We start from the raw sequence: 10,920 nt of genomic DNA on the forward strand, positions 1-10,920 counted from the left end.
GGCAACGGCTGCAGCAGCAGATGTCCTTATGTGTTTGTTAGGCCCCTGGGATGAGGTTCTCTGGTGGGCCCTGGTAAGGCCTCACCTTGAGTATGCAGTGCAGTTTTGGGCTCCAGTCCTTAAGAAGGATATTAATGAGCTGGAGAGAGTGCAGAGACGTGCAACTAAACTGGTAAAGGGGATGGAAGATTTAAGCTATGAGGTTAGACTGTCGAGGTTGGGGTTGTTTTCTCTGGAAAAGAGGCGCTTGCGAGGGGACATGATTACTCTGTACAAGTACATTAGAGGGGATTATAGGCAGTTGGGGGATGTTCTTTTTTCCCATAAAAACAATCAGCGCACCAGAGGTCACCCCTATAGATTAGAGGAACAGAGCTTCCATTTGAAGCAGCGTAGGTGGTTTTTCACGGTGAGGGCAGTGAGGTTGTGGAATGCCCTTCCTAGTGATGTCGTAATGGCAGACTCTGTTAATGCCTTTAAGAGGGGCCTGGATGAGTTTTTGAACAAGCAGAATATCCAAGGCTATTGTGATACTAATATCTACAGTTAGTATTACTGGTTGTATATATATAGTTTATGTATGTGAGTGTATAGATTGGTTAGTATAGGTTGTGTGCTGGGTTTACTCGGATGGGTTGAACTTGATGGACAATGGTCTTTTTTCAACCCTATGTAACTATGTAACTATGTAACTATGTACCCCAGTCCAACACTATAAATAAGTGAATGACTACAGAATATTTATATGCATTTCAATTGAAAAAAACAAATCACACACTGACCTTTTACCTAATTTTATCCCTTTCTAAAGGGTGATTTTGTTCTTTTTAAGATAAACAAATATATGTATTAGATTTATGATTAGTGCTCAGACACATACTGCTTATGTTATTGTCTCATAAATGATCTAGAGCTACCTTGTCAAATCTGTTTACTCACAGAAAGATATGACTGAGGGGAAAAAAAGAAAATGGTTTAGGAAGATAAATTTTAGACCTGCTGGACTTTATTTATGTTTTATTTTTAACATATGAGAAAGTATAAAAGTTTATTTGAAATGAGCATTAAAAGTTGAATTTCTATTAATTTTTAGTGGTTTATATTTTGTATGTAAGTAATAGAGCAGCCTATTCTGAGCCTTTGGCCATTATTTTTTATTTTGTATGCTTTTTGAATTATTGACATTTCTATTATACCGGTCTCTAGCCTGCAACTGAAAACAAGATCAAAACACACACAGGCCCATTTATTAAAGCACAAATTTTCGGGAATTAAAAGCACAATTGGAAAAAATTTAGAGTAACCACAATAATTTCTGATGTGCGAAAATTGCGTGGAAATTATTTTCTTGGTCGTATGAAAATATTGTGGTTGCGATCCGAAAGTCACAACATTTTCGTATCCAAACGATTGGAAACGGCGCGAAAACCTTTCTGGCTTTGAAACTTCAATGCATGATTTTGGAAGCCTCCCATAGGACTCCATGGCACTCTGCAGCTCCAACCTGGCCAAAACAAAGTCACGATACCGAAGCTTGAATGAACCCGAAATGGTCGTAGCCTTTGCGAAAAATACAACTTTTTCGTGAAAGTTAACAAAAACCACGAAAAAGTCGTACTATTTTAACGATATTATCGTGGTCAATATGAAAAGTTCTAAGAATTAGAAAAAATACAAATTTTTCTCATTTGTGGTCAATCGTGCTTTAATGAATGGGCCCCATAGTGTACACCCGGTTTTATTATTATTCTCATTTTTTTTAGAAAATACATAACACTGTACAAACAGTTTACGTTAAAGTTCATATTTTCAATTTCAAGCTTTTAGTACGCACAAAAGATATTGCAGACAATTTTCAAGCAGGGGGTAGTTCAAGAGACCTTTGTGCTTCTTACACTTTTTAAATTGGGGTTCTCTGCACTTTGAAACAGGGTTCTATTTCTAGGGTGTTGATAATTTTTATTTAATTTAATCAAGGTTCTCAGCATAACTGATGCTTTATTCATTAATCAAAGACAGAGGCTTGTGGAAGCTTTCAGCAACACAGAACAATAACTGCAATGTGTCACAGACAGCTTCAAGTGAGACCCTGAAAGTCTTAGCCTTTTATAGATGATAGCATACCTTAGGGCTGATTCACTAAAGTGTGTTAATTTTTATCGCAGGTTTTTTTGCGTTAAAATAGACGCGAAAATTAACGCGTGATTCACTACTGTATTACCGCGTGCGTTGTCGCACATCGCATGCGTTAATTTACACGCAACCGCATACGTTAATTTTAATGCATGCGTTAATTAGCGCGCATTAAGCGCGCGTCTAAGTGTTTTCACAAACACTTAGACGAGCTAAATATCGCATTAGTCCGTGCCAAAATTAACACCTACTTGAAGCTACTATTTATACGCGGCTACTATTTATATGAGGCTACTATTTATATGCGGCTACTATTTATATGCGGCTACTATTTATATGCGGCGACTATTTATACGCGGGACGTTGATTAGCACATGTACCGTCAAATACCGCATGAAAATAGTCTTTGCGACTAAAATAACGCATGCAGTATTGCGCGTAAATTAACGCAAGTATGCTTTTAGTGAATCGTGCGTTAAATCGCGAAAATTTAGACGCGATAAAAATGTTACCACATGCTATAAATAGCGCACGTTTTAACGCACTTTAGTGAATCGGCCCTAATATCTCAAAACTAAATGACACCCCTTTTACAACACCCTGTGTACTCTGTGGTTACAGCTGTGCAAGTAGCAAAGTGCATGTAGGGGCTTAGCCAGTCAGCACTATCATATCAGGCCCTTGTGATTTATTAAGATGGCATATTAAACATATATTTTATATACTTTAATCTCCTACCTGACCTGCCTTGGGTTGTCTTTATAGGGGACACTGGGGGATTTAATGTGTCCCTTTATACAGAACTTACCTGTCATAAGTGAGCGTCTCAACATGGGTTCTAGTCATCCAGCCTGACAGCTTCTGCTTATACCTTCATTTCTAATTAATTTAAACAAATTTTCACTTAAAAAGGCTACTCTGCTACTGTTTTCTATAAAGAGCAAATGTTGTTTTCTGCAGAAGAATAAATACAAAATTGAATTTCTTTGAGGTGGCAAATATAATATTATCAAACTGTTGTTTATCATGAACTGACACAAGAGATCAATATCCATGTTTTTAATATTTCAGATGTCAGCACACCTCCACCCATGCATGTGGGCGAGTACAATCAGAGGCTGGTTGAAGCTAGTGAGCAGTTTAAAAAGAATCAAGGAAAGGGTATGATTGATGTCTGGTGGCTGTTTGATGACGGAGGTAAGCTGAAATGGAAAGCTTATGACTTACTGTAGCAATGATGTGTAATGTATGTGGTACTCAACCAAATCAATTACATAATACAGAAATAACCGTAAATAATTGAAAAAAAAGTAAAAAAAAATGAAGACCAACTCCCCTTTGTCTTAGAATATTATTATCCAAAGTACATCACACTATATTTATTCTGCAGAAAGCTTTAGCAAACCTAAGTAAAGAGCCCTAGAAGCCTTTTTTGTTTGTTTAAGATTGCAGCTGCCATTTTAGCTTGGTCTTCATAGCTTCCTGCTTGCGTCTCTAGCCATTCTAGCTCAGATCACACATTCCTAAGGGTGGGGGGAGTGAGTTTTATAAATTCTTATGGGAGGGGGGATCAGGAGAGAGGAGAGAACTGTGCAGACTCTGGCCGCAGGAATGAAGGATTTTTCTGAGAAAGGAAGTCAGATACACAATAAACATGTTTACAAAAAAGGAGACAAGAAATCAGTGCAGCTTTTCTGTGAGTGCTTATGGCTGTATTTACATAGACCTTTCTGATCTATGATTACTTAGTTTTTACCTTTCCTTCTCCTTTAAGGCACTTTTGTATGAAGAGGGCATACAAAATTATCATAGTATGCTTCACAGGTCTACTCCGGCCACTTCATGATAGAATCTTTACTTTGCAAAAATATATACTATTTCCAAGTATCAATTTTCTGTTCAGCGCCACAGAAGAAATTCCCAGTGAAGCTCTGGCACAAATCATAAGCACATTTATTCCCTATGGCACCAGCCAGCTTTGGAGATAGCCCCATCAGCTATTTATTACAGGAAAGTGGCATGACGGCAAGAAAGTGATTTTAAAAAGTCAGCGCCTTTTTTTTTACAAAACCTTTTCTTTTATCCTAGGACTGACTCTTCTTATTCCACACATTCTGACCCTCAGAAAAAAATGGAAAGACTGCAAATTAAGAATTTTTATAGGAGGAAAAGTGAATCGTCTGGAAGATGAAAAACTCATGTAATTATGCCCTGACTGTGCCTTGCTACTTTAGCTAAAAGGATATTGCATTCCAAAAATCTTTTATTCTCTGACAGGTCTGAACAGCAATATCCAAGTTCAGTCTTTAAATATAAGAACAAGTTATATTTTCCCTTTATGTTAAGCTTATGTAGAAAAGGTGCATAAACGCTATCTCAGCTTTCAATATATAAAATATAAATGCATGTTTTCCACGTAGACATATGTGATTTCATAGATCCTTTCATAGAAAGGAACTGCCCCAACCCCCACCCCTTAGGCTTGCAGTGTCATACAACCCCTATCTCACCTTGTTCTCTGGTGAAGTGATGGATTTTGGGACTTGAAGTCCTTCTGTTTTTCATAGTGGGTGGCACAAAACGATCCCTGCGAGTACAGACAAACTATCATGGTTTACTTGTAATTTCTGAATCCAGGTTAAGGCTGTGTAAAAAAATGTATTTTTATACCTGAAGGTTTATACAGTATATAGTACAGTTTATGCAACTTTTCTACATAAGCTCAAGTGAATGAGCTCAGGTCAAAAAGTAGGTATTTGTTCCCTTTAACCTACCAACAATAATCGAGTTGTAATTTGAAGCAAGGTTAAAGATGGTTGTGTTGCTGATAATCACGTTGCTCTTAAATTGAAGTGCACAATCACACACATAATATTTAACAGGATATATAATTGAAATAAATGCAGACATGCATTTTTATATTGTGTTTTTTTTTTTTTTTTAAATGGCTTCATATTTTATTTTGTATTTTACCAGGATGGCATCACTTTTAAGCAAATTTCGAATTAAATTTGCTGATATTTACATTGTTGGAGACATTAACACAAAGCCAAGCAAAGAAAGGTATGTGGAACTGCAAGGTTTAATGTCATTATGTACAGGTCTGCAGGTTTCTCTTATGTATATGCAATATTTACAACAAAAATTTAGTGTTTCAATATTAAGAATCTTAAAAGGATAAGAGTCCTAAAAACAATAAGTTTTGCCTTAGTTTTTCTTGTTGAACTTCTGTGTCTGAGAGATGCTAAATTCAAAGGTTACTTTATGATTAATAAGTATCCGACCATTTTCATTAAGCCACCAAGAGGTTATTTCACCAAAGTCTATGAATGATGATTTTGGTTGCTAGGATACAGCACATTAAAGGGGAACTCCAGCTTCCAAGAGCCCCACACAATTCAGAAACCCCTAATATATATCACTGTAATCCTGTTCCTATGTATGAATACATACCAGGTTTATATGCTGAAATCAATTGCAGAACAGTTCTTCTCTTTCTGCATCATTTAAAATCCTGACAGGGGAGGAGTGACTAAAACATTGATGTTACAAATGGTAACAACTTCTCCACAGCTTACAGACACTATGCAGGAACTACATAACCCAAAATGCATTGCACTGTGATGTCCTTTCCTTATTGACATCACATGTGCAGGGAATTGTGGGGTTTGGAGGTTGCAGGCTGAAGGCAGGCAGAGGACAGTTGATTACTGTCACAGTTTTTCTCAAAGTAGTCAGCTAGATCAGCAGGGGAACATGGAGCAGGCTTAGGGAACTGTTCCAAACCATATTATTACATGAAAAATCATGAAAAGGCTGCATATTTTTTGATTGCTATATAATAAACAAACCTGCAAATAAAAATGAGGTTCCCTAAGACAAAAAGCAAATGCCAATATGTTTTACAGAATATTTATGGATTTCTTTTACCATAATGTGGGATGTTCTGTGATTTTATCTCTGACTGCTCTGCAAGGGGTTGATGAGATAGTGGCTGTAGAAAAGTCTCCAGGATGTCAATGCTCATGTTTAAAGCTGGTTCAGATTGATTAGCTGCTGCTGTGCTCTGATTATCTGTCTTGGGGTCCTACAGGGAAGAATGAGGTGCTTATGATTTTCCAACAACTTGAAATTCTCATGGGAAAGTTTATATTTTAGCAGGCAGTTTTATAAAAAAAAAAAGAAAGATTCACTGTGGCACTGTTCCAGCTAATTTAAACAATGTGAAGTGTTATTGGGAAGTTTTTCATTTGATTTTTAACATAAAACTATAAAACCATCACTTACAATGATGCTCCAAGCACAATTGAGACACAAGAAAAAATATCTGTCATCAAACATCTCTTTCTCATCAAACATCTCATTCCAATAAAACACCAAAATAAAAAAATGTATCAAAATAATAGTTGATGCCCCTGTCCTGGTGGTTCCTGGGGAAATCCCCATTTCCCCATTATTAAAGTGACCCTGGTTACAAATGGGAAATTGCTGCTATGAGACCTGTGCCACTTACTGCTGCTGCATTTTTTAGTTCAACACCTACAACCCATTCCTTTTCTTTGGTGGTTTAGCAACTAGGTTAGATGAGTAAATTGAGTGAGACAGCATTCTGTGGTCCAGATAGATCTCTTACTGACGTAATGATGTGGGAATTGCATTGTTATATAAATATGACCAGTCATATCATTGGCACTGGGCAGCCCCATAGGCAAGTTCTGGTAGAGCATTACTAACAAGTAGGTTTTCAAGTAGGAGAAAATTTAGAATTTGGATTCACTGGGGGTTTCCTCAAATACTCCACTTTTTTTGTCCTTTAAAAAAAAAGAGACATTGGCATCCCTATACTTATTGCTCATATTCATTTACTATTGCAGCTGGAAATTCTTTGAAGAAATGATAGAGCCATATTGTCTCCATGAGAACTCTACAGATGTGTCAACTGCAGAAAAAATAAGGAGAGAAAATCCATGGAAAATAACAGACTCTGAACTGGAGATGTTTAAGGAAAAGGTATTTTAGAAAGCAGGGTTTTTTTATTTGTAGGTTTGGCACATACAAAAAGATTTAGGGGGGAATTAACTAATCCTCATTTTTTTTGGTTCAGGTTCTTAGTTGATGAAAAACCCCAATTTTGTGGCAGAGAAAACTGTGAATTTGTCACAAATTATTATGCAACAAAACCTCAACAATTTTGAATGCAAAAATAGGCTAGCTAAAACCTGTCGAGATCATTTAGAAGTCAATGTCAGATCAGATGTCCCTTTTACAATTAGAAGATCTTTGCTTCTTGGTTTTAGAGGTGTTTGGGATTTTTTATGGTGGCTTTTGTGCTTTTTTGCATTTTTCTCTGCAACTTTTTCCGTTTATGCTTTTTCAATTCCGATTTTTTAATAAACGACCATTCGTGGAAATAAATGCCAATGACCCCCCCACACACGCACACAAATTTTCCTTGAAAAATTGCTTAAAAAAAACAAAAGATGGAGACCTAAGCACATTGACAAGGATCCTCACATACAACTTGTTGAACTGATGTCTATTCAGCTATTGGCCAGGTATTCATTGAGGAATGTATTGAGGCCTGTGATATGATTGTACAATTAACTTTAAAACCTGGAATGTGCCGCACATCTATACAATGTACTTTCACAAAACTTTACAAACACAGATTATAAAGTTTGCTACATGGTAATTCATAGGGGCTGATTTACTAATCCACGAATCCGAATCCTGAATGGGAAAAAATCGGATTGGAAACAAACATTTTGCAACTTTTTCGTAGCCGTTACGACTTGCACGAATTGTCGCGACTTTTTCATAGCCATTATGACTTTCGTGAATTGTCGCAACTTTTGCATAGCCATTACGACTTTCGCGAATTGTTGCGACTTTTTCGTATTGAGCGCTCGAAAAATTTGCAACAATTCGCGAAAAAGTCTCAAAATACTGATCATTACAAAAAAAACACATTCGGACGCTTTTCAGACGTTCGTGGATTAGTAAATATGCCCCATAGTCTTGCTTTTGTAAATATTTTTGTGGATCCCCAAGGAAGATGTTACGTTGGGGAAGCAGCAAATGAAATGCCGTGCCATAGTAGCGACTACCTAGTTTTACACATTGTGTTTTTGTTTGTATAGGACCAGGCAGTTAGCTCTGCAGGGTTCTGTGCTGTATCTGCCCACTAGCCCTGTCAAGCAGCTTAACCCCAGCAAAATAATCTATTTGAGCCCCAAAATTCTTTTTATTTAAATATAAGCATGTGCAGCTACAAAAACATCTGATTTTAATTATGACAATATTTATTTACAGAGTTACCGCCAAGTCAGACTGAATGAGTTATTACAAGAACACTCCAGATCTGCCAATCTCATTGTCTTGTAAGTTCAATATTTTTACCTCTTTAACTGCAGACATATTTATTCTAGCCAGCGGCAAAAAAATAAAAAATCTGCATATAATGATGATGAGCACGTTTTACAATTATCTACAGCCTAATATGTTTAAGGAGAAGCTATGCCCTTTTATAAGCTGATAATATTTTACATATAATGGCCTTTTGAAAAACAAAAATTCTGTATTTTGTTTTATTTGCAGAAGTCTTCCTGTTGCAAGAAAAGGATCCGTCTCAGATCACCTTTATATGGCATGGGTAGAAATTCTTTCAAAGAACCTTCCACCTGTCTTGCTGGTTCGAGGAAATCACAAGAATGTACTAACATTTTATTCATAAGTCATATCTCACTATTCATCACCTCTACTTATAATGGTTGAAGTGGGACTTTTTGTCTCAGCTTTAAGATTTTTTTAAAACAAAAATAAAAAAAGTACTGAAGATCTGAACTGACTTATTAAAAAAGGTACACAAATATATATAAAATGTATGGTTTCTGGGACAACAAATTATTGTAAATTGAATATAAATAACATAACAATCAGTGCACTATTGTTATAGGTATGAAATCAGATCAGTTGTACCTGTAAGCATTCACATTGCCTTGCCTTAGCTATTCTCTACAGACCAAGGTACAACAGCACCAAACAGTGCTGAAAAACAGATTGCCCAGTTCCCTTGATGTCTGTGGGACATACATCTGCCAAGCTGGGCAAAATAACATCTCCCACATAACTAAAATTAGAATATAGAATACATATGCTCATAAGATTAATTGTGGCTTCAAACACATCAGCTCCGAAGACAAAGGTGGTTATTGGCTAAAGCCGCAGTGTGTTTCTAACCTTAGTGTTTCTCAATGCATATTTACCAGCCTAGAAGGCTTCTAAGGGCTCTTACACAAGGGCATTTTTTAAAACACTTGTTTTGAGGCACAGGTTTAAGAGCACCTGAATGCATCAGCTAACTGATTCCAATATATTCTGCTTGGCTGGGCTCACAAGTGTTCAGAGATGCATTATGGCATTTGTGTTTCATTGCCTTTTCTTGCACTTGACATGCATTCAGAAAACAATAAATAGCAGGTTGTGTTTGGAACTGACAAACTTAGATTCATTTCTTAAAAAATACAATACAAATAAACCAAATGCAATATAGCATTTTATGCATGTTTCTAAAGGCACAAAAAAACAACCCATGTGTAAGAGCCCTTAAAGTGCACTTTGTCTCTTAAATTAAAAAAAAAAATAAAACATGCAAAAAGGACTTACTGAAATTCTTGCTGGAAATGAGAAAAGCATAACAATAAAAAAAAAAAAATTATTAATACAATGTCTAATTAAAAATAAATATATTAGGAATATGAGATCTGCACATATATTGTTATAGGATATATTTTTTTCTTTGTTTGCTCTGTCAGTTTTTGTTGATTAAAAGTAATGTCGATGTTTGTGTAAAGATGAATAAATATATTTAATTGTATTTTTCTCATGTCCCTTTTTCCATTAAATGTAAAATCTTTAGAGCCACTTTTTTTCCATTTACGAGTCCCTTGTCTGCTACTTGGCATAGACATTCCTGTATAATTCTGTTGTTTGTCTTCCTTACAAAAGCACATAAAAAAATCAATGAACATAATAAAAAATAGAAGTGAGATGACTCTAGTATCTAGACTAACAGCAAGGTGTTTTTGATTCACAATATAAAACTGCAGTTAAATAGGATGTATGAGATCATGAAGGTGCTGCTCTTAATGATAACACCAGGGGCACAGGTGTGTATTCTTCTTCACTGTCACTCCACTGCCTTCTTCTATGGAACACATTTTGTTGCTAACATGCATACTTTCCATGCAGAAATCTGCCCAGTGGGTGTGCTGACAGGCCGATGCCATGTCTGTCATGTCAGTTGGCATCATAGGCCGGAAGGCTGCGGATCATGTTTTCTCTGCTAGTTTATCAGATGAATTCATATGTCTATATAAAGATAAGAGGTGGCCTTATGCTGGCTAAAGCGGTCAAGATATCTAACCTGTCACACCTCTCTCCATGCTGAAAAGCAACACACCACAGATAATGCTATTGATATGTAAAGTGGAAAGCCCACAGAACACTGTGAATTAGATTTTGGTTTTCTGAGAGCTTGCTAAAAATACATGAAACTGCACTAGTTTCATTCCGGAAATTGATGAAATAAATGTTACCTGTTTCATATGAATACACTGAAGATATTTGTTCACTGCTTTGATTACTAATATACTAAACGTTTTCACAGAACTATCATTACTTATCTTTGACATGTGATGATAAATACATTTGCAGCCTGGAACAGTAAGCAACAAATACTTTACAAGAAATGCACGTAGTTTTCATCCTTTTCGCTCAGTTATTCTG

General features: G+C 36.2%; 1 protein-coding gene across 3 annotated transcripts in view; it reads left to right on the plus strand.

Annotated features, from left to right (window-relative positions):
• The window catches only part of slc12a1 (solute carrier family 12 member 1), a 72,682-nt gene extending 62,673 nt beyond the window's left edge, over positions 1–10,009 (plus strand). For all 3 annotated transcript variants that reach the window (XM_012959480.3, XM_012959479.3, XM_002936567.5), the window contains exons 22-27: positions 3,205–3,330; positions 4,222–4,333; positions 5,110–5,196; positions 7,008–7,143; positions 8,446–8,513; positions 8,731–10,009. In XM_012959480.3, the coding sequence (XP_012814934.1) occupies positions 3,205–3,330; positions 4,222–4,333; positions 5,110–5,196; positions 7,008–7,143; positions 8,446–8,513; positions 8,731–8,866 (665 nt within the window). In that variant the 3' untranslated portion in view covers positions 8,867–10,009. The remainder of the gene's footprint in view (positions 1–3,204; positions 3,331–4,221; positions 4,334–5,109; positions 5,197–7,007; positions 7,144–8,445; positions 8,514–8,730) is intronic.
• The last annotated feature ends 911 nt before the right edge of the window (positions 10,010–10,920 follow it).

Source organism: Xenopus tropicalis, chromosome 3 (assembly GCF_000004195.4).
Source record: "Xenopus tropicalis strain Nigerian chromosome 3, UCB_Xtro_10.0, whole genome shotgun sequence".
NCBI classification, from domain to species: domain Eukaryota; kingdom Metazoa; phylum Chordata; class Amphibia; order Anura; family Pipidae; genus Xenopus; species Xenopus tropicalis.